The 23,958-nt window shown below is 46.8% G+C and overlaps 1 protein-coding gene across 1 annotated transcript; it reads right to left on the bottom strand.

Annotated features, from left to right (window-relative positions):
- Positions 1–1,141: 1,141 nt before the first annotated feature.
- Positions 1,142–5,149, bottom strand: CD207 (CD207 molecule; the record flags this gene model as incomplete). Its single annotated transcript, XM_084234840.1, has 6 exons — positions 4,983–5,149; positions 4,774–4,890; positions 3,329–3,703; positions 2,588–2,739; positions 1,775–1,893; positions 1,142–1,292 (listed from the first exon to the last, which is right to left on the bottom strand). Exons 1-6 carry the CDS (start codon positions 5,056–5,058, stop codon positions 1,142–1,144), a joined length of 990 nt encoding a protein of 329 aa, XP_084090966.1. The 5' UTR covers positions 5,059–5,149.
- Positions 5,150–23,958: the final 18,809 nt, after the last annotated feature.

The raw sequence follows: 23,958 nt of genomic DNA, 5'->3' as shown, positions 1-23,958 counted from the left end.
AATAACTTTCTGTTGTTTATTAGCTACTCTATCTGTGGTATGTTGTTATAGCAGTCCAAACAGACTAAGACAATGGTTTCCTTCCAAAAAATATAATATGGAAAGAGTAACTTTATAGAGACTAAGACTGGCAAACACCATCTCCGAATAGAGATCAATGTCAACATCAGTGGTGATGAGACACTGATCGTACATGCCCACCTTATCTCTGAGGTCATCCTCCCAACACCTATTACCCAGTATGATGAAAAACATCAGACAAACCCAAATTGAGAAGCATCCTACAAAATACCAGCACGTCTCAAAACTGGCAAGGTCATCAAAAACAAGGGAAGTTTGGGGCCTCCCTGGTGGCACAAGGGGTTAAGCACAGTGCTATGAGGCTGTCCACAGCCTCTGCAGCGCGAGTTCGATCCCTGGCTGGCCAGGGAGCAACCCACATTATGCAGCAGACCTCTCCTGCCTCGCCCGCTGCTCCCCTCAGCAGTGTATTTCAGTCAGTCTGCTGTTCTGTTCCCAGCTCTGTCTCTGGTGAATCCTCTCACCATCCTGCACATCTGGCCTGTACCCCAGCTCTTGTATGCATAAATAAATAAATATTTTTTTTTAAAAAAAGGGAAGTCTGAGAAACCTCATAGCCAAGAGGAACCCCAGGAGACATCATGACTAAATGTAATATGAGACCCTCAATAAAACTCCAGAAAAGAAAAAGGATATTAAGGGAAAACTAAGGAAATCTGAATAAAGTATAGAGTTTAGTTAGTAATAATATGTCAAAATTGTTAGTAATAATGTGTCAATATTGTCAGTTATGACAAATGTAAGATGTTAATAAGATCTTAATAAGATGTTAATATCTGGGTGTTGCCTCAAATTCACGCTTACAGAGGAAGTGTGAACTTCTAAACCCTCTTCACCCTCCCCTCCCATTTTAACCCAAGGTCTCCATTCCATCCCAGGTGCCTTCTTGGAGCCGATGAGTCCCCAGCCAAGGCAGATGGACAGCAGGATGCCTTAGAGACCATTTTAAAGCAAGAAAGAGTAAGGTGCAAAGCCACTCTGAAGCATGGAGGGAAGAGCGGCATGTCCTTGAACTTGACAAGAATTGGAGCTCCATGTGCGATCCTGAGGGCCTGTCCCATCACAGTTCTGATGGGACGTAGGGCCTTTTACAGATGAAAAGGAGCTTTGAGTCACAGGAGGCATCATTCCATGACTGAAGCGAATACAAAGTTATATGTACACAGTGCTCGTTGTTCTTAGCATTGTTGGGCTCACCTGGAATCCAGTATCTACCGAGGAGGAAAAACAAAGAAAAACTTCTTTCCCAAAAAGAAAAGTGTGACTGTTATCCCAGCTGTGGTCCTAGTGCAGTGTGCCTAGTGCACCTACTGTAGGTGCTGCAAGTTTACCACCCATGCCTGAGGACAAGGGGATTAGTGAGCCATCAGCCTCTACACCTGCAGTCAACCCCTGCCCCGAGTTAGCATCAAACCCACCCACCACTCTCAAGGCCCTACACAAACCACCCTGAAACCACCAAGACTTAGAATAGGGCCCCTGCTGAAGCTAGCCCTGGAAGGCCAAGCAGGAAAACTTGACACCACCACTGAGAGCCCAGGGCTCTGTCCTGATCCCAAGGCCAACTAGTGGCGGAAGCGAGCTAGGTCTCTAATCGGGGCTCTAACCCTATAGTCATGCGGAGCTATCACCCCATCCCTCCTGTCCTCCCTGACCCGGGAAAGCTAGTCTGGGAGAGGGCTCTGGGGCTTACCTCACACTCTGGGCCTTGTTGAATGGAGTGTCATCCACCCAGGTCCAGGCCCCTGTACTTCCTGCTTTGGTCAGGCCGATCCAGTAGAAAACCCCCCCTGCTGTCTTATATAGAAACTCCTGTGGGGAAGGAGTAGAGGCATTGCTGGGTTGGACCATCTGTCTCAAATGGCAGCCCCTAAGCCCAGACACCCCTCACACATGGCTCCTCTCAAGCCTCTTCCTATCCCTGGCCTGAACCCAGAGTCATTTTCCAGATTCTGACGCGCAACTAACACTCAGCAGTCAGCCTCTCTTCCCTCACGATCCTGTGCTGCTAACTCACCTCCCCAATGAAAGGGGCTTGTTCAATCAACACGCTGTCTCACGAAGGAGATGTCTTGGTTATGCAGTTAATTATTCACAAATACTTCTGTTTTCCGAGCACTTGGAAAGATCCTACCTGCCACCCCTCTTTGAACCCGGGAGTACTGCATAATTTACTTTGGCCAGTGAAATGTAAGCAGAAATGATGTCTATTATTTCTGGGCAGAAGCTTTAAAAGCCAACACATAATTTTCCACGTTCCCTTTTCCGACCTCAGTGATGGTGAGGTCTATGTGGACATGAAGGCTCCTTCAGCCTCGGTCCCTGAGTAAACACAATGAGCAGCGCCTCTCACCAGTTCTCTCTGGACATGTAGTGTGGGAAGCAAGCCTTCGTTGTTAGGCCACTGATATCTGGGGATTTTTGTTACTGTGCATAATCATGTCCATGTTGCTTGACACAGCCACCAACACGCCACCTTCCTAGACCCCACGGGACCAGCACTCACCTGCTCACTGTCTGAGGTCACCGAGGTCAGGTGTGAATTCTTGGACACACAGAACTGCTGGGCACTGTACCAGGTCTTGGGAACGTGAGAAAAGTAATAGAAGTTCCCCTGGAAGTACTTCCATCCTTGAGAAACCATCTGTAGAATGTCATCTGAGAACAAGGATGAAAGGGAACACTGGTGTTCCTTGATCTCTGGGTGCTGCTCAAGGGGTCATGAAGTGGGACTTCAGAAACAGGAGTGAATGGGGCTGGTCTCTGTGGGGTCCTGGGGTCCTTGTGCAGGGGACTAGGAACAATTTCCCAGATTCTAACATCTGAATGAGATTAGTAGAGTCTTGGGACTCAGAGAGGGGGCAAATGACAGAGGATGGATCAAGAATCTGCTCTCCCATGAGGAAGAAGCGATTCCCCATTGGCCATTATAGTGGCTGAACCCCTGAGATCTAGGGGAGGAACTTAATGGAAAATGTCAGGGTTTGGGCCATGACAGACAAACTCCTAATGCTTTCATATACTGTCCCTTGGTGTGGGGTCCAAACTGGTCCCTGATCCCTTCTCTCCTGAAAGCCCCTATGTTCTCAATATAGTGAGTCCTCTCTTCTTAAATTTCCATCCTCGCCTGCCTTGCACCTCTCCCCTCTTCCCTCTGCACACACCAGCCCAATAGCCTAGTGCCTGAGAATGGCAAGGTCCCATGGGTCACTGGTAACCTGGCTCCACTCTTTTCTGAGTCACTTACTTTGCCGTTTGAGCAACTTGCCAAGATTATCCAAACTGCTCTGGAGGCCCTGGACTTTTACATTCAAAGCACTGGCTTTGTCCAAATCTCTTCTTAAGTCTGGGATTTTGGCATCCAAATTTCCAACTTCCTCCCAGCTGCTTCTTAATATCTGGATCTGCGTATTGGCTTCCGCCATGCCAGTTTCCAACCTCAGGATCTTGGAATGCAACTGATCCAGGCTGGCATTAACCCTCCAGACTTGAACACCAGTCGCCTCCACACTGCCTCTGTTCTTTTTAATTTCAGAATCCAGAGTGCTGATATTGTCCACACAACCTTTCAGTAACTGGGCGTTGGTCTTTACATCTGACATTGTGCCCATAAACCAGGGATCTGGATTTGAGAAAGTCAAGAGGTCAACAAAGCACATCCGCAGAGACTGGAGGGAGGGTGTGTCAGTTGATAAAAGGAAGGAAGGGATAAGCTCAAGATTTCCAAGAACCCAACCCAAGGAACTCTCACCTACCCTCCATTCATTCATAATGTATTCATTCGACAAATGGGATGGGCATCTGCCATGTGTCAAGAACTCTGGGAGATGCAGGTAATGCTAAAACATAGGCTCTCTGTTAGAGGACCTCCAGGCAAGCAAAAGCAGGAATTAGAACCCACTTCTAAATTTTCCTTGATTTTTGAGGGCACACTTGGCAAAAGGATGCCTGCGATTATGCCCCCGTCACCCTTCCATATCTTTCTGGGCCTCATCGCTGACTCCCAGTCTTCTCCTTTCAGAGACCCTTCCCTGCAGTGGCACCAACTAGGACAGCACATCCCCTCCCATGTCTGTCCACAGGCTCCTCATGGCAACCGGAGGGGCCAGTCATGCAGACTTCTAATCTGGAAGTGACTTCTCCAGAGCCTATGGAAAGAGAGAATCATAAAACCATTTCTGCCCTCCCCTCATCCCACCCACTGTCACACTCTACTCAGGTCAGACTTGGGTACCCTAGAGGAGACCAAAGATAAACCTGAAGACCTGGTAGAAGGAAGAAGTCTCTGCCAGCAGCCAGGGGCTTGCAAAGCCAGGAGAGAAAGAGAGATGAGTCACACATCCAGCAGAGAGGCTCCTTGACAGGAACAGGTGAATAAAGAGAGCGTGAAGGGCCCTGGGTAGGGGATGAGCCATGGAGCTCTGTAAGCCGATGGGTCCAGTTCTTCAGTTAGTCACTTGGAACAGAAGCTACAGTGGGTCTGTCCCTCAGAAGGGTCAGGAAACATCTCACTCACAGTTTGCCCACAGGCTCTGCGTGGAGGGACACAAGCTCAGGTGGGGAGGGGCATAGAAGAAGAAAGAGATGAACATTTCCTGGGAACAAAATAATATCCCTGAGGCAAGTATGCAAGTGCGGATCCCAGTCAGGAAAATCTCCAGGAAAGGGGGTGGGGGGAACCTGAGCACTTACAGAGAACAGCCTGCAGCAGGACAGAAGCAGCCAGGACCAGGGTCAGGAAGATGACTGCTGTGCGGACCGTGGGGCACTTCCTTAGAACCAGAGGTGGATCCTTCTTGGGAGGAGGCTCTACAAGGAGAAGAGAATATTTGTTGAAGGACCAGCAAACAGAGGTTCTGGGCACAGAGCCCTGAGTAGGCCTGAGCGCAGTTAGCACTTGCCTCGAGGCCAGAGGGCGATGTTCTGTTTGTCTACAGTGAAGTGTGCATCCACGACCTGGCTCTCTGCAGCCATCATCCTTCAAGATCACCCTTGCAGCCCAGGTGCTCCTGGCTGATGTCTCCCCAAGGCCCTTTTATCTAGAGGAAATGGGAAGCGAGTCCCATAGAAAGTCAGCTCATCATCCCCAAGTTCCCCATTCCTGGCTTGGACACCAGTCTGGCCCTGGCCACAGCTTGAGTGATTTGAGCCTCTCCTCAAAGGTCTGAGCTTTCAGGAAGAAACAAACCACTTGTCTTCTTGTGGAGGGAGGGGAGTGCTGCTATATGGACTAGGCTATCCTTTTTCTCTTGTAAGACTCCTCATCCATCACCCATCCATCCATTCATCCCACAAATACATACTGAGTGTCTTCTAGGTACCAGACATCATGCCAGGACTGGCCACAAAAATGAAAAACTTACTCATAATCTGGGAGAAAATAAGACCTAAGTACAATGATAGAAGATCACGCAGAGTTCAAAACAAGTACAGAAAATAGGATATGGATTAAAAAAAAAAAAAAGGTTTCAGGTAGCGGAATTAGTATATTCAAAAATATGGGGTAATGAGAAAGTATGGAGTGCCTGGCAACTAAATTGTTTAATGGTGTCGAGTGTAAAATACATAACTGGAGCAGAGAGGGCATGGGGCCAGAGGCACCTGGGCTCAGATCATGAAGATCCTTTTGCATGGGTTAAGGAGCTAGAATTCTGGTCACCAATGATGGATCTCAGGCAGGAGAGAGACAAGGACAGGAACACTGTCGAGGGAGCTCTCTGATGATGGTGAAGAGCACAGGGTGTGGAATGCCTGGAAGCAGGGAGATCAGTAAGGAGACCACTGCAATAAAATATTCTTTCTGTTATGAAGGCATTTTAGATGGTACAGTATCTCTTTACAAAATGGAAAGATTAAAATGAAATGTAAGACCTGGGTTTTCCTCCCTGCTTCCTGCACTTGAGTTTCTCAGACATCATGGGAAGGCTCAGTAACATCGGGCCAGGAACCAGGCAGTCACATGTGGGAGGTGTGCAAAGCAGAGAGGAAGGGACTGAAGCTCAACGAGAGACTAAGTTTTCTACCGGGAAGCTTCTTATGTCTTGAAGAAGTCTGCTAAATCCTGTATATAGCAGATTTTGAAAAATATTTTTGGAAGATAGGAAAGAGAGAGGCAGGGGAGAAAGGGAGAAAAGGAGGGAAAGAGAAAATGAAGGAAGTTGGTCCAGATAATCAGATGAGTGGGTGGGTGGATGGATGGATGGATGGATGGATGGATGGGTAATGACTGGATGGGTAATGACTGCATGGGTGTGTGGGTGGATGAATATAGATAGAAGATAAATAAATGGAAAAGTTGACAACTAATTATTACTCAACTGCAACTCAGTCTGTGGCACAACTGAAACCCATAATCTGTGCACCTGAATTTGCCTTCCGGCATTACCACCCCAACAGTTCTCATCCATTCCTACAGCGAAGACATGAAAGAAGCATGACTTACATCTTACTCCAAAGTGACTAAAAGCTCCAGCACAGGCCTAGAAAGCAGGCCCCGACTCATGAATCTGAGACATAGGGCAAGTTAGGGTAATTAGGCAGTTTTAGCGACATTGCAGGAAGGGACCTCTGAAGAGTTTAGGAAGGCTTCAGAGATAAGGACAACTAGAAGAATGTAACTCATTCCACTGGGAATAATAAACATCCCAGAACCAAGGACAACATTGTTAACGCTGGCCTTGGTTTCCCCCAGGTGATAAAGGGAGGTGGAGTTTGGGGAAACGGAGAGTGGTTTAATTAGGGCAGCAGACTTATGTCTGGTAGACCACTGTCCTCTCCTTTGTCAGAGGGCAGGGATATTTATGCAAGAAGGAGATGAGAAGGGGTCGCCACTAAGTCCGGTGGGTGGCAGCCTGTTTTTCTTCAATAGCTGATGTTTAACTTTCTCTTCCCTAAAATGCAGGGGTGCTCATCTGGGAGACTGGGCCAAAAAAATAAATCTATCAAACAAGGGGGAAGATGCAACAAATGGGGAAAGACAAACCTGTTAGATAAGGAATGTAAAGATTCCCCCGCTCAGTAGCAGATTAAGCGAGACAAGTGAGAACTAACCAATCACAAAGAGACTGGTGGAGCTTTAGAATAATGAGGGAAAGAAGGTGTATATTCCCTGAGACACGACTCCACTTTGGCTTCCTTGCCCCTCCCTGGCCTGGTTTCATGGCCTGGGAGTCTCACTTTATTTCTGTTCCTTTTCTCCTCAATAAACTTCTTCTTTCTTCAAGCAAACCTGCCTCTTCTCGCTTGCTTGCCTGAGAGTCTGCGAAGTTCCTGCTGCAGCTTCGTGAGACACCAACCCATGGTGGTCTAGTGGCTGGGACTCAGCGCTGCCCCTGCAGCCTGGGATCTGTTCCACGCTGGAAGACTAGGCCTGACAATTCCGGTATCAAATCTGAACCAGCGGAGCTGGATACCAGGGTGGCATCAAGGACCAGGGTTGAGTTAAACAAACAAGCCCAAGGGAACAGCTGCCTGTACTTGAGAAGGTTTCCACTGCCTTCAACGTTTGAGAGAATTCAAAGTCACCACTCAGCCCGATCCTGTTTGGTCAACACATGGTACTTATAGGCCACTGTGGCTCTCTTCAGACTGACTAAGCCTCCAACTAGGCCTCTGACTAAGTAGGGACCCCAGAGAGCCCACCCCACCATACTTCCCAAGGATGATGTCCACTCATCCTGGTTCTTCTCCTCCCTACCACTTTCTGTCCATAGCTTCCAGGCCTGCTGTCTGTTCTAACCTTAGATATTAGGTAATCCCACACACTGAATGCCTCACTCTAACTCACTACCTGTCTCTGACATTCATGACCATCCCTGCTCTCTTCAGGCTAGTCATCTAGTTGCAGAGTCTTGGTTCTATCAGGGCAGAAGAGGGCAGAAAGCTCTGCTTTTGGACTGAAGGCCCAGGTCTCCTCAGCCCTTCAGCTCTGTCTCCTGGCCCTACATACAAAACCTGTCACAGTCCAGGGCCCAGGGTTGGAGAGGATCCAAGTTACTCAGACCCTGGTTGGGGAGCCCTAGAGAATGCTGGTCTCCTCCTGAGGCATTTGGAGAGAGAAGCTACCACAAAATGCAACTTAAGAGCATCTGGCCCCTTCCCTCTGTCAAAAGTTGGCTTTTCCAAATCTCTGCTAACTTGTAGCATAAGTTATTGATGGATCATTCCCATGCCCTCCAGGTCCTCCCAGAAAAAAGATGCAGAAGTCTCATCAAGATGGGGTCTACTTCATAAGAAGGGACTAGGGATGGGGAGCATTTGCTCTGCTTGGTGGAAGCCATAGCTATTCTTTTGGTAGATAGAATATGCAGGTAGATACTCTATTGATTGCTAGCCAAAAGACTGACTCAGCCCAAGAAGACTGAGCAAGAAGCCACCAGAACGCTGGGCACACCCTCTGTGGTTCAGAGAAGGCATGTATGAAGGTGGATGTGAAAGTCCCAGCCTTGAGGAGTTTCATTTCGCAGTTTGTGGGGAAGGAGCTTTCGCAATTTGTGGGGAAGGAGCAAGTCACAAGCTACCTCCCTGTGGCCATGTTCACCTGCAGGCACTGGCTGAGCACCTGCCCCACACCTCCCTCTCTGGGGACTCTATGGGCCCCTGGCTGCAGTCCAGGCAGAGGAAAGACAGAGGAGGTGCAGGTGCCTCCACCTCGCTTTCAGCCAGGCCAGTGGGCAGTTCTGGACACTCAGGTGATCCCTGCTCTTCTATAGAGAGGAGGAACTCCGGGCCTAAGAGTAACCCAAAATCATGGCTGTGTTGAAAGAAGGGGAAGTTCATTCTCAAATTTCTGTTTTCTCACTCACCATGTTTCTGGGCTTCTAAAACCTTCCCTGCATAAAGGTAGCGGAGGGAAAAGATGAACCACTTTCCCCCTTCTCTGGCTGGGACCCTCTTGTGCTTAGAGGATGGCCACAGGCACCCTCAGTGAGAGCAGAAAAGGGACTGGGTTGTCAAGGCATAGGAATCTGAATGGCTCCAGTCAGGGCCCCGAGGACAGCAGAGAGGACTCCAAAGTAGGGAGAGGGGGAGTGCATGGAAGGGAGGGGTGAGGGGGAGAAAGAAAATGAGCTGAGAAAGGAGACGGCTATTCCAGCTAGTGGTCCACAGGCTCAGAGGAGCTCCTGTAGGCAATGTGATAAGGCTTCTGACAAGCAGACCCCAGATAACCAAGGAATTCCGTGCCTCCCACTGGATGCCAGCCCTGGGGAGAGGGGCTAGAAGGGAAATCGACGAAGGGCTGGGCAGTGGGATGACTCATCCAGCTGGTCTTTCAGAACACCTTTTCCAAGCCAGGAACAAGGAAAAGGATGACAGACCCGGCCCTCAGAAAGTGTCCCCCTGCTGAAAAACACGGCATCCTCACTTCCAGGGAGAAGGGAAGAGGCTCCAAAACTATAAAGGGTGGAGGGAACGGCAGGGAAGCTCCCTTGATACTGGAACGAGTTCCCTCTTTGGGGACCCTATACAGGGCAGGATTCTCTCAAAGAGTGACAATGGCCAGCCCTGTGTGAACAGGCCGCCATGTCTGGGGCGTCAGTGTGGTGCAGTCAGGCGGCGACCAGCTCACATGGAAGGGTTGCTGTGCTCCAGGCAGAGGAGGCTGCTCTGAACTGGCCAAGGCAAGGAGCTCTGCCTGTGGCCTTGGAGCAGATTCATGCCAGGAAAGCTTAGACAAGTATCTTTTCAAAATCTTTAAATAATATCTTTTTAAAAAAAAAAAAGATTTATTTATATAAGCACTGGGTACAGTCAGAAGCACGGGAGGGTGAGAGAATTCACCAGAGCCAGAGCAGGGAGCAGAGCAGGCAGAAGGACTGAAGTACACTGCTGAGGGGAGCAGCGGGCGACAGGAGAGGTCTGCGCGCCATGCGGGACCCTCCTCCGGTGGCCGGGGAGCAGCCGGGGATCGAACCGGCACCGCAGAGACTGCGGGCAGCTTTGCAACCCAGCGCTCAACCGCTGCGCCACCAGGGAGACCCTAAATAATATCTTTTTAAATCTTTAAATCTTTATTATATACTAATGGGGAAAATTTCAAGTAGGCCAAAAGAAAAAAAATGACCTACCATACAGAAAAAAACACATTTTTTCATATGGTCCATTCCTCCCATCTACAGGCATATGTATATAGAGATTTCTACATCTATATTCATGGCTGTTTTAAACTCTGTGTCTAAATTTATGTAAGTATAAAATGGGACAGCCCTTATTTATTTTCGTGAGCATCCTTCCCATCCCACCCTCACTCCTGATACCAAGAATTTCCTTCTTTAGGAACCTGTGTCCTCCTTTTTCAGCCCTCTCATTGCTTGGCTCACAGGAGTATCAGTAGGCTGAGTTCTTATCACTCTTACATTGAGTCTTTGGCTCCTGCTCGTACTTCTAGGACTCTTGCATTGGGCTCACCCAGATAATTCCTCCTCTTACAGTCAGCTGATTAGCAACCTTAATTCCACTTTGCCATGCAACTCAATATATTTTCAGGTTTGGGGGATTAGAATGTGGACATCTTTGCAGCCATTATTCTGTCTGCCATACTCCCTCACCATATTAAGTTAGGGTAGCCTTAATAGAACCATTCAGCATTCAACCATATAATATACATATATATTATATATATACATATTTTATATATATACATATTTTATACATATATATATATATATATATATATACACACACACACATTCATGGAGTTTTAAAAATAGAGTCTGGTACCTGACAAATGAATGAGAATTATAAGAACTTCAGTAGCTGAATGGATAAATCAACTCTGGTACATCTGCATAAAAGGAATATTATTTGGTTCTAAAAAAAGAAATGAGGACCTCCCCGGTGGCACAGAGGTTGAGCACTGGGTTGCGAAGCTGCCCGCAGCATTTGCAGTGCCAGTTCAATCCCCGGCCGCTGGCAAGGGTCCCACATGGCGCACAGATCTCTCCTGCCGCGCCTGCTGCTCCCCTCAGCAGTATACTTTGTCAGTCTGCCTGTTCTGCTCCCCACTCTGATTCTGGTGAATTCTCTCACCCTACCACACTTCTGACTATACCCCGGTTCTTGTATAAATAAATAAATAAATCTTTAAAAAACATAAAAAAAGAAATGAGCTATCAAGTCATGAAAAGATACAGATGAAGCTAAATGTGCATTACTAAGTGAAAGAAGCCAATCTGGAAAGATTTCATACTACACAGTTCTAACTATATGGCATTCTGGAAAAAAACAAAAATCAAAACAAAACAAGACCAACAACCCACTATGGACACAGTAAAAAAGATCAGTGGTTGCCAGGTGTGGGGGTGTCAGAGAAAGAACTGGTGGCACACACAGGATTTTTAGGATAGTGAAACTATTCTCTATATGATGGTACATACACATCATTGTATATTTTTCAAAACCCATAGAATGTACAACACCAAGAGTGAATTCTAATTAAAATTAGAGACTTTTGAGGATAAAGCGGTGTCCGTGTAGGTTTATCAATTATAACAAACATGCACTCTGGTGAGAGATTGATAGTGAGCCTAAAACTGCTTCCAGCTGCACTTGTACACTTTCAGTTTCCTTTTCCCATCCTTCCAGGCTGTAAAATTCCCCCCTCCCCCACATCCCACCTCCAGAGAGTCTGACTGAATCAGTTAATGGACTATAGAGTTGTCTTTTTGGCAGTCCAGGATATAAACGCTTTTCTTAATAAAGAGAAATCTCAAAATCAGTGTAGACAGAACCCCAAGGCCAAGCCATAAGACAAACACCAGACATTTCTTCATCCCAACACCTCATCAGCTGAGTCTCAGGCACAGTCCCAAGCTCAGGCACTCACATGGGATGGAGGCAATGGTGCGAGGGAGGCGATGGTGCGCTGTCTCAGGGAGCTGAGAGTCTTCAGATTCGTCATGGGAGCCTCCTCTAATGCCCACCCTTTCTTGGGCCTCCCCTGTTTTCCAAGCCTTCCCATTCAGTCTGAGAGCAGGTACTTACTTTCCCAAAAAGTTTCTTTTATGCTTAAAGTATGCAGAGACGGACTTGTAGTCTCCAATCAAGAACTCTGAATAGTATATACCCACAATATATGTCCTTTCCCATAAGAAAGTGAAAATCAAAATCAACAAAAAACTATGAACCAGAGACACTTTTAGGGGGGCGGGGGCGGGAGGGGAGGGATTGGGGTCAGAATGGGGGGGGCTGCAATTGTATGGGGAATATAACAATAAAATTTATTATCTTAAAAAAAAAATATATATATATATGTCCTTTCCCACTAAGACTGACCCATTTTTCCCAAAGTGTTTTGCATGAAACACCAGTTCAGAAATAGGCTCTGCCCAAAATGGAGTCCACGATTTTATGAGGTTGGTAAATATGCTGTATGCTTTTCTTGAAGATTCATGGTAACTGTGAACATAGTAAACATTCTAAGAAGTCCCACAGTAAGGAAATCTGTTTAACATTGTTTATACCAGGATTTTCATCGCCATTTTCCTCTTACACTTACTCAGTGGATGACATTTCTCACTCTGAGGAACGCTGGCCTGAATCAAGAAAGGAAGATTCAGAGTGAGTACAGTTCCCTCAGATTTCCAAGTTCCAGATTGTTCTATGAGGTCTTGCCACTTCCCTAACTGAATCACACAAAGAATCATCACCCTTTTCAAAGAGTATCAACATTCTGAAATGAAATGTCTTCACTTTGGAATGAAGAAATGTCTGGTTTTTGTCTTGTGGCTTGGCCTTGGGGTTCTGTCTACACTGATTTTGAGATTTCTCTTTATAAAGAAAAGTGTTTATATCCTGGACTGCCAAAAAGACAACTTTATAGTCCATTAACTGATACAGTCAGACTCTCTGGAGGTGGGACGTGGGGGAGGGGGGAATTTTGCAGCCTAGAAGGATGGGAAAAGGAAACTGAAAGTGTACAAGTGCAGCTGGAAGCAGTTTTAGGTTCTGTTGAGTAATCTGTATCTTCTCCATTAATTTCAGGTGCTTCCTTTAACATTAATGAGGAATTTCATCCTAGGGTTTGTTAAGGGTGTCTCTTTTCTGTTTCATTTACCTTTGAATTCTTTTAATATTACCAAACTAATAATTGCTTTATATAACATCTTAAAATACAGTAGGTCCCCTTTTAAACCATTTTTAAATAAAATTTTTTTTGCTAGTCTTAATTTGTTCTTTCAAATTAACCTTTAAGCATGTTACAAAAACAAAGTCCTATTGAGATATTAAGCAAAACTTAATTTTAGTAAGCTTCACAATTTTTAAAAAGCTACAAAATAATTTAGGAAGATTTGATGTCCTTAAAATCATCTTTATATCTAGGTGCACATGATCTCCAGCTCCTTTATAACTGTCAGCCAACAGTTTTCTTCGTGTAAGTCCCAACCTTTTATTTTTTTAAAGGGAAAAAGACAAATTATTTATTTGTAGATGATACAATTTTTTTACCTCTGTAATCTGAAGAATCTGGAAGAGTCGTTTAAACTGATGAGAGTTCAGGCCTCCCTGGTGGCACAAGGGGTTAAGCGCCAGCACTATGAAACTATCCTCAGCCACTGGAGGTGACCCACATGATGCTGCAGACCTCTCCTGACTCTCCCGCTGCTCCCCAGCAGTGTATTTCAGTCAGTCTGCCTATTCTGTTCCCCACTGTCTCTGGTGAATCCTCTCACCCCCCACCTCTGGTCTGTACCCCACTTCTTGTATGCATAAATAAATAAATCTTTTAAAAATAAATACATAAATTGATGAGAGTTCAATAATTGTGAGCATAAAAATAAACCACATGAACAACTTTTCCGTAGGCTGAAAACAACTCATTAAAAAATGAGAATTTGGGAGGATTCCAGATATATTTAGGAAGAGAACAGGATTTAGTAATGGTTTTATTGTAGAATATGCTGGAGACGGAATCAATGTAATTTTTCAGAATTTTGTGCAACCCCCTTTGGCTCCATTATCACCGTCCAGGACAATCATGTTGGATTATATAATTCAATTTTATGAGCAAAATTTTTGTCTTCAAGTTCTCAAGTTCTTGGCACTCCTCGTTTCAGTAGCACTGGTGTGGTCTTAGCCACTTTTATTCACTTTGTTCTTTAATCTTCAGTCAGGTGGAAGTAGTGTGGTCACCTAGTCAGCTCCTATCCCACATTATTCCCAGAAATATGCCTGAGTTCTCTGTGACTATGTCACCTGCACTCTTTTCTGGTTGTTTTTCATGACGCAAGAGGAAAGGTCATCTGTTGGAATTGCAAAGAGAGGCTTTCAGAGAGAAGATTTGGGACAGAGGAGCATGGAAGAAGAAGCTTACCAAAGATGACACACGAACAGGCACCTGAGAGCACACACTCGTGATGACTCTGTAATTCAAAGTGGCCCTATAAATTTCAAAGGCCGTCAGACCCTTTGCATAAGGAACCTAGTACGCGTGCCAAAACTCCTTTCCTGGACTAAATTAAAACCTTGTAAGTTATGCCCCCAGGAGAAAATATATCAATATAAATATTGTTGTCAAGGCATCAAATTATTGACAACCAATCAGAATTATGGACTTTTATAGGTAAAGGTCACACTTCACAGTATACAACATCAAATTCTGAAGTCCAGGCATCTGAAAAGACTCTTGTTTTATGAAAACAGGATAGGATTATATGCTTTTTTAAAAAAGATTTATTTATTTATGCATACAAGAATGGGAGTACAGGCCAGAGGTGTGGGGAGCGAGAGGATTCACCAGAGACAGAGTGGGAAACGGAACAGGCAGATTTAAATACACTGCTGAGGGGAGCAACGGGTGAGTCAGGAGAGGTCTGCTGCGCCACATGGGTAGCTCCCTGGCTGGGGATAGAACTCATGCTGCAATGGCTGCGGACAGCTTGATAGGTTGAGTCTTAACCCCTTGCATCACCAGGGAGGCCTGGATTATACATTTTTGATAAGTCTTTTCACTGAACAGGAGAGTAAACTTTGCAAATATTCACAATACACCTCTTTATTAGAACTCACTTAAATTGTGCTGCTTTCCTATAGTTTTGTGGGAGGGAATATTTTTTTCCTTATGTTTCTAAGGTTCTTTTTATGAGCGCCATGTTCAAGGTTAAGCATATTCTTAAAGTTAAGTCCTTTTGCAAGGGGAGGAGGGGTGAAGTTCCACAAAAATTCAATGTGGTGATGGGAAGATGAGAATTTTTAACAAATGGTATCTACAGTGGTGTGCTCACAAATGTTTAACAACTGACTTTCTAGTTGTGGAGAGGAAACCCTGATTTGGAATATTTGTCGATTACTATTGCATAAATATCTCCAACATAGACAGTTTCAATTTACCAACATGATGCACAGCTGAGATAAACATGACAGGCGCTCCAGAAACTGTAAGAGCCAAGTCCGGCACTGCCCTATGGGACTAGGAATGTTTTTCTCCTATGCTCCCCCATCCCAATATATCCCACACAATATATATTGTGTGGCTTTTTCTAGTCATGCTCCCCAGGAAGAAGAGAAGGTGATTCAACCAAAGATCTGGGATAGCAGGGCAGGGGTACCAGAGATAAGACTCTGTAAAGTGGTATCAGGGAGCCCAGAGTGGGAGGAAGATGCAAAAACTCAATATAAAATGGAAAGAAAGAATCCATTCCTCTGGAGGGGTCTCCATTAGGTCAACTTCCTTGTCCATTTCCATAAATTTCCACCAACAACATGCTGTTGCTTTAAGTTCTCTCTGTAAATTGCAGAATGAATTGTTCCTCTTCCCTGGCCACAGGGGCCTGGATATCCCCCACAACCACAATTTCCTGACATGGGCACAGATCCCTTCCTGGGTGCGGCCTATGGTCACATGCTTGGGAGTGGGTGACCTGACAGAGAAAACCCCTGGTTCCTGGGTAATTTCCCTAGAGTAAGAACCACCAGGCCCCCAGAGAGATGGGTTTGGGGAACAGCTAACTCATCTACAGGAACAAAAAACGTTTCTATGGGTGTGGAACTCCAGGGATTGGGGACATTTCCTGAGTATATGGGAAGAAATGAGACATAAATGGAATTTTAAAACATAAAGTCAGTCCCCTGTTTTAAAGGATTCTCAATATCTTTAAAAGAAAATAAAAGATTAAAAGGGGTGTGTGTGTGTGTGTGTGTGTGTGTATTAAGATTTGGATTCTGGGCCTCCCTGGTGGCACAAGGGGTTAAGACGCAACCTATGAAGCTGTCCATAACCACTGCAGCATGAGTTCGATCCCTGGCCAGGGAGCTACCCACATGGCGCGGCTGACCTTTCCTGTCTCGCCCGCTGCTCCCCGCAGCTGTGTACTTCGGTCAATCTGCCTGTTCTGCTCCCTACTCTGTCTCTGGTGAAGCCTCTCACCCCCTGCACCTCTGGCCTGTACTCCTGTTCTTGTATGCATGAATAAATAAATCTTTAAAAAAAAAAAAAAGATTTGGATTCTGGAGCCAGGCTTCCTGAGTTGGAGTCTTGGATTCCCTGTGCTTTGTGACCTTGGAAAAGTTACCTCACCTCCCTGAACCTCTGTTCCCTTATATACAAAATGGGGGCTAAGACATCTACCTCATGGTGTTGTTGCAATGGTTAATGAGCTCATCCATGTTTGAAATGCATAGAATGCCCTGCACCTGGTAAGCGAGTGCTGGGTATTATTAAATAACTGGCGTACACAGACTTGACATTCCAAGTGGCGTTATTACACCTAGCCCTAAATTTGTCCCAACCTCTGATCCACTGCCTCTCCCCACATGAGCAGATACCAAAACGCCACCAGTCCTTTATCACCTTCTGGAAAGGAGGTCTTTAGCACTGCTTTTGTGGTGATTCACCAGCTTGCCTCCGCTCCAGCCCTAATTCACATCACACCCGGACTCACATATTGGCCCATCCACTTATTGTGTTGCTTCCAAACATCTACTCATTAAACAAAGCTCATGTCACTATAGAACTCACTTCTATTAATCAACAGGAACACCCTAGAACCCCATTTCTGGGACCACCCCAGGCCTCTGTTATAGGGCATCCAAGTCCTCTTCTTCAGTGGCCCATAGATGGCGCCATTCGCTCAGCTGGACACAGAAGGACCCAGTGTGGCTTGGAATTATTTTTACAATGTGTGAATCTGGTCCTCCTTGAAATTTTGAAGGACTGAATTATAGTTATGATGGAATCCTGACCTCCCAGGAATTCCAGATCCCCTCAGTCAAGGTAGTAATAATAAAACCAGTAAACCCATCCCTACCGCTTACTACCTAGGCCAGGACTCAGGACACCAGTAAATGTACAAAGTCACCAATTGCCAGATTCTTTGAACACAGAGACTCAGGTGATGGCTTCATGGAAGACAAACAACTGCTGGCCTTGTCCTTAAGGAGCAGACACAGATGATCAGTCTTGATTTTGCGGAACTAGCCAGGGTGGAAGTGTCCTCTTTCCTACCAGCTGGTGACCGCAAATAGACCAAGTCCTAACAAGTTCAGTTCTGAGATTCCAGAACCTGCAGGGCTCCCTCTTATGAGCCACACTCCCCTAAACAGGAGTCAGGCAGCAGTGGGGCTCCATGTCACCCCCTCCACAAAAGCTGTTCTTGCTAAGGTCAAAGTGATACGACTTTTTGTTTTTGTTATGGTCTGAACATTTGTTTGTCAATCAGAGGATTCCTTCCCACAGGACAGAAAATGGGGCTGGGAGGGCCTTCCCTGGTGGCGCAGCGGTTGAGCGCTAGGCTGCGAGGCCACCCACAGCCTCTGCAGCGCTGGTTCAATCCCCGGCCACCGGCAAGGGTCCCACATGGCACGACAGACCTCTCCTGCCGTGCCCGCTGCTCCCCTTAGCAGTGTATTTCATCACTCTACCTGTTCTGTTCCCTGCTCTGGCTCTGGTGAATTCTATCACCCTCCCGCACTTCTGACTGTACTCAGCGCTTGTATAAATAAATAAATAAACCTTAAAAAAAAAAAACAGAAAAAGAAAACGGGGCTGGGAAAGGTCTCTTATCCTCCTGAGCACTAGTGAATCCCACTTAAAAAAAAAAAAAAGATTGATTGATTGATTTATACAAGCACTGGGTACAGTCAGAAGTGCAGGAGGGTGAGAGGATTCACCAGAGCCAGAGGGGAGAGCAGAACAGACAGACTGATGAAGTACACTGCTGAGGGGAGCAGCGGGCGGCAGGAGAGGTCGCCATGTGGGACCCTCGCCCGGCAGCTGGGAACCGGCGCTGCAGAGGCTGCGGGCAGCTTCACAGCTCCGCGCTCAACCGCTGCGCCACCAGGGGAGGTCCTGAACCCCACTTTCACCCAACATACTTGGTATTCCTGTTGTCACGTTTTACTTGTTCAGTTAAAGGCAGTGATTGCTCTCTTAAGTTCGAAAACACAGTATTAAGAGCTCACGCCTTGGTCTGGAAGCTCAGAGACTCCCCCAGGAACCTGGTGAGGGAGATGTAAGGGGAAAGCTCAGGAGAGGGACAGGTGCTGCCAGGAACAGAACAGACACAGATGCACACATCACAACTGCCCTCCTGTATTTCTGGGTGAGGGGGGCCAGGTCTGCCTGGTGCGTTCTTACAGATTAACCAGTCCTTGCTCGGGTGCTACCTCTTGGTGATCACTGACCCTCCCTCCACCAGATTTGTACTTTACGTCCACAGTGGTTCCACGCATCGCCCTGCCACATCTGTCTCTCCTACCCTGCAGGCACTCAAGGCCGGGAGGAGGGCTACTGTTCTCTAGAGCAAGGCAGGTGTTTTCAGCATCCTCGCACCCTCACCACGCAGGAAGTACTTCAGGAATGAATACAAGGCGCGCCTCGGCTTTCGGTCCCAGCTCCCCGGGATCCGCGGGATCCGCGCCCTCTTCCCACGCCCTCGGGTGCGAGCAGGGCTAGGGAGAGTGCAGTCCTGCGCGGGGCGCTGACTGTAAACCAGAGCATGGAGACAAGCGATCAGCTTCCAGGGCAGCGTCCCCGTGCGGGACCCTTCCCCATCTCCAACCCCAACCCCGCCCTAACCCTGAACCCTAAAGCACCGCGACCCCAGAGAACGGGCGCCTAGCGCCCAGGACGCATGCGCACAGAAGTCGGAGCGGCGCCTAGCCCGGTAGTTGCCGCAGGTTGTGACCAGCAGGGGGCAGCACGAGACAGGCGAGCTCGCAGAGTTGCTGCTGGAGAACGGGCAGGCACTCGGCTGTGGGATGCCAGAGAGAAGGAAAGGGAACCCAGCTTCCAAGTAAAATTAGCAGAAACAAGGGCATGGCATTAATGTGTGTGCCCGGCGTGCGTCCAACTGTCCCTGACACCGAGGGGTGGTAGTAACCCGGTACCATTGGCAAGAGGTCGTGTGGTGCAGTGATAACAGACTTTGACCTAGGGCTACAGTTATCTAACCTGTCTAAGCCTTAGTTTCCCCATCTATTAAATGGGAATAGACGGTCCCACCTCATTGGGCCGTTATGGATTTCAAAAGCACACGAGTATTTAATAAATGTTAGACTTTACTAGCACTTTTTAAAGTGCATCCTAGTCTGTGCATTTCTCTCCTCCCCCATGCCTCCACCCTGAGTCCACCCCACATGCTTCCACCCTGACTCACACTGTAAGCAACCCTGAGTAGGGAGCTGAGGTTTGCCAGACATCTTGGCATTACCCTGTCTAGCACCACTCTGCTAAAAATAACTGCTCTGGGAGCTGTGAGAAGCCAAGAAGCTGAGCTGAGATGGGGTTGTGGGGGTTCCACAGAGGGTCCTCCTAAGACCAAATCAGCCACTCAGACCCTCAGACTCCAGCCCCACGGAGCCCAAGTCTGCTCCATCCGGACAGCTTGACCTCAGTGCTGTGAGAGGATGGCTCTTCTCTCCTCAGCTTCCTGGGGGGTTGGGGTCCTTGGTCTACCTCAGAGTGCTTGGCTTGATACTGGGTCTCCACCTCTGTGTCACTGACTCTGCCTGACTGCTTGTCTCTGCCACTGTAACTGGCTTCTGAAAGAGGAAGAGGAACACTGTCACTCTACTTCCTTTCCCAGTGGCCAGAAGTGGATATATATAATTATCCCTCCTCAACTTTCTCCCAAAGACAGGAAATTCAGCCCAGTTGCCCCAAGGTGCAGCCCGTGAAAATCTACTCTGTCAGCTGCACAGCCCCATGGGCATAATCAACAGGGTTGTGAGGTGGGATCTCCCAAGAGAGTCTGGGCTGCCCTCCCTGAGGGACTATTGGGAAGGAAACATGTCCTCTTGCTTGCAGAAGATAGGGTTGGTGAGAGGTCCCAGGGACCCTCCCTAGTCAGTTTCCAGTGGCTGGTCTAACTGCAAGGTGCCCTGGGCACCATGTTCTCCCTTGTGACCCACAGTCAGGTCCATCTCTCACCCATGCAGCATCTCCGTGAAAATTCACTCAGGCTGATTTTCAGTTCTCATTTACTTTCTAGGCCAGGTGACCTAGTGCAGTACACAACCTGCTCATCTGTACATAGCAGAAACCACATTCTGCCAGTCTCATTAGTGTGAATAAGTCTGTAATCAGACCTATCTCTCCATGTGCTCACCTCTGCACTCCAGGGCGTGGGGGAGAGGGGCAAAGTCCTCATCACTTAAGTCTGCCTTCAATACCCATCACACTTCTAAAATGAGGAGCATGCTCTCTTTCCAAACTTTTTGCCCTGGCTGAGTCTCCATCTCCCCCACAGACTTGAGGACACTGTTACATATGACTGGTGTCTTCAAACGTACACTCTGAATTAAAGACACCATTTTAGTAATTCAGCTAAAGAAATTCTGCCACAAGTGCAAAGATGCGTGTCAATGACAGTTATGGGAGTATTTGTGGCATTTAACCCCTGAAAGAGCCCAGATATCCATAACAGAGAAATTGCTTACTATTTTGTGGGTCACCCAACTGTGGAATTCCAGACAGCTGGTAAAAAGATTCTCAAGACATTTTAAGTGAGACAGGAAATTTGGAGAACAATATTAACTATCAGATCCAGTTATATTTTAGGAAAATAGGGTACTGACATGTTACTAAATGGGTAGGAAAAGATCAAAACGCCAATAAGCATTTGGGGAAGATGCTGGAGATCACTGGTAATCACAGACATGAAATTTAAACAACAAAGTACCCCTTGGTGCCTAGCAGATTGCCAAAACTAAAGAGTGGGCAACTCCAAGTTGAGTGTGGAGGGGATGTGTGGCTACAGAAAGCCCCGTGTGCTGCTGGTGGGTGCAGACTGAGCAGCCACCAGCCAGGAAGCTGGCACCGTTTATGCAAGCTAGGCATTTCATGCCACGTGACCAGAAATTCCACTGGTTACATCCCAAAGATAATTATTTCCCAGGAGTGCTTACGGAAACCTGTACAGGATGTTCCTTTGGGCAGGGGCATTGGAGTCACCTGGGTATGTTTCCCTGGAAGAGCAGAGCAGACAAGTAGAACGAGAGTCACACACCATGGAGAGAGAGTTCTACAGCAGTCTGAAGCAGCAGATTAAGTGTGCACAGAACAACAGGGATGGGTCTCTAAAAACAAAATGTTGCTCTTCCCTTCCTGAAAATCCTACCCAAAAAGTCATTAGAGGTGGGTTCCAGAAAGCATCTGCACACAGGTAGGTAGGTGTCACACTGACCTGGTGTGGGTGTCAGGCAGGTGACCCAATGCCTCCTCACTGGGTGTTCAAGCCCAACAGATAAGGGCTCCCACATCTGGGTGGGAGGCAAGGCAGCAAAAGGAAACTGGTTACATCAAACTAGATATAACCATTGTGAGGATAATAGGAGCCAGAATCTCACCAACAGAGCAGAGAATTAGAAATACAAAAAAGAAAACGAAAACTAGAGAGCCCTATGATGTTTGGAAACTAGAGTGACTGGTATGAACTAATGAGCCTCAATGAATATAAGTGTGTTATATATACATAATACAGTCCTCAGTACTGTTCACTGAGAGGGTCTTGCAGCTCTCACCTCCAATAACAATGTCCAGAACTGGTTCCCCATCTTGACATCTAAACAACATTATTCACCAAAAATAAACAAAAACAAAAACAAAAAACCCCACAGAATTCCTGGAGAAAAATGACTGATCTTTGCAACTTTCTATAAGTTATTTTAAAATAACATTTTTATAAGATGTAAAAAAAATGAAATATAAACCCCAGTGTATATGAACCTAAAATACATGCACAAGTTAAGGAAATTCATCTTTCCCCATTCTGCTCATCAGAAAACCACAGAAGTCAGTGGTTTTGTTTCTTATTTGTTGCCTAGAGTATTTCAGAGACAAAAAAATAAAGGTCTTAACATTCTGGTTTAGAGCATGAGAAAATAAAAAAAAAGTAAAACACATGCACACAAAATCACATATTTTGTGAGAACATGTGGCAATGAAGACACACACAGTAAATGCAACCCAATGGTGTCTTCTTGGGCAGGAGAGGAAGGGAATTTCCCATCTCACACTTCTGAGGAATAAGATGGGCCAGGAAGGCCCTGAGAATTATTTCTTAAAGGACAATTTGTATTTTTAAATAATGTCAGCTCCTTTCACCAAAACACACTTTAAAACAATAGTGATTGTGTAATTATACCTCTATAACTGAGCAGGCATTTAAAATGGTGCAAATGCCCTAAGATGAGCTTGCATTTTCAGTTCCCTTTTCCCACATGGCGAGTTCACCTTCCCAGACACGCCCACCCACACCTGACACTCCCATAAAGCAAGTGGCTATGGTCTCTCCAAATCCACAAAGATCTCACACTACCCAACCTATGCAAGCAAGGTCCCTGAGTCCCTCCTTCAGCTTATACCTGACAAACCCCCAGCCAGAGGTTGTGGGAAGTCACCTTCAACTCTGAAGTCTTACCTGACTTTCTCCAGGCTGCCCAAGGAAACTCCCATATCCCACTGCCTGTCTTCCCTCCCTCTAGAGGGCTTGCCACTTTGTGCAGTAGTTCTTGCTCTGCTGGCCTGTCTCAGCAGACTTGGTGCTGTGACAGTGGTGGTGGGAGGAATGCTCTAAGGCTTGACCTCTAGCATCACATGCTGCCCATAGTGACCCCAAAATAAATGCCTGTGCAAATTGCTTTGGAAAGCAGTTTGGCAATTATAAGAGCAATGAAAATGTACCTACCCTGCACCCTGCAGACTCAGTGAGGGCCCTGAATAAACCTCAGAAGAGAAAACTACACAGTAATATAATAGGCTATCACTTCACCATTGAAAGGTATGCTTAATAGACCAGAGCACGTGGCAAACACTCAGGCGACGCCTCAAACAGAAAAGACAAAAATATAACACTGCATGTTCACCATGATTAAATGGTGCAAATTAAGTATGCGATGAAAAAAGACTAAGTTGTCTTTATGGAAAGAGGGTTATGAAGCGTTTTGGACACTGGAATTCCTTTCCTTGTTTTACTTCTGTTTTTGTTCTAACCGTATGAACAGTGTGCAGAATTTGGACGCGGCGGTGCGCCTCACTATTGTTGAAATGACAGGAAATCTAACAGAAATTTTTCAGCCATAGAAATGCATTTCTAACGCAAGGGTTCCGGCACCTTGCCCGGCTGCAGACCTGGGATGGGATTCTCAGGGTCTTTCAGAACAAAGCTTCGGTCAAATCGGTTGGAGCCAAGCGATGGGAAAGCGCCCCCCCCCCCACCTCGCCCCGCCACTCCCCTACCGACCAGAGACTACTTGGGCGCAGTTGGATGCCCGATGAGCGAGGGGATTTCGCCTGCCATCAGTCCCTTCAGACTGGCTTCCCACTAGCAACCTGCACACCTCCACCCAGCCCAGCCGGCCCACGGACCAAAGCCAAGGATTCAAGAAAAACTGGCGACCCAGCGGTGCTTTGTCTGGTCCAGCTCGGCCCCGCCCCTCTCC

The sequence above is a fragment of the Talpa europaea genome, assembly GCF_964194135.1.
Source record: "Talpa europaea genome assembly, chromosome: 6".
In the NCBI taxonomy this organism is placed as follows: Eukaryota; Metazoa; Chordata; class Mammalia; order Eulipotyphla; family Talpidae; genus Talpa; species Talpa europaea.
Note: the sequence above shows the minus strand (reverse complement) of the source record. Positions and strands in the feature narration are given on the sequence as shown.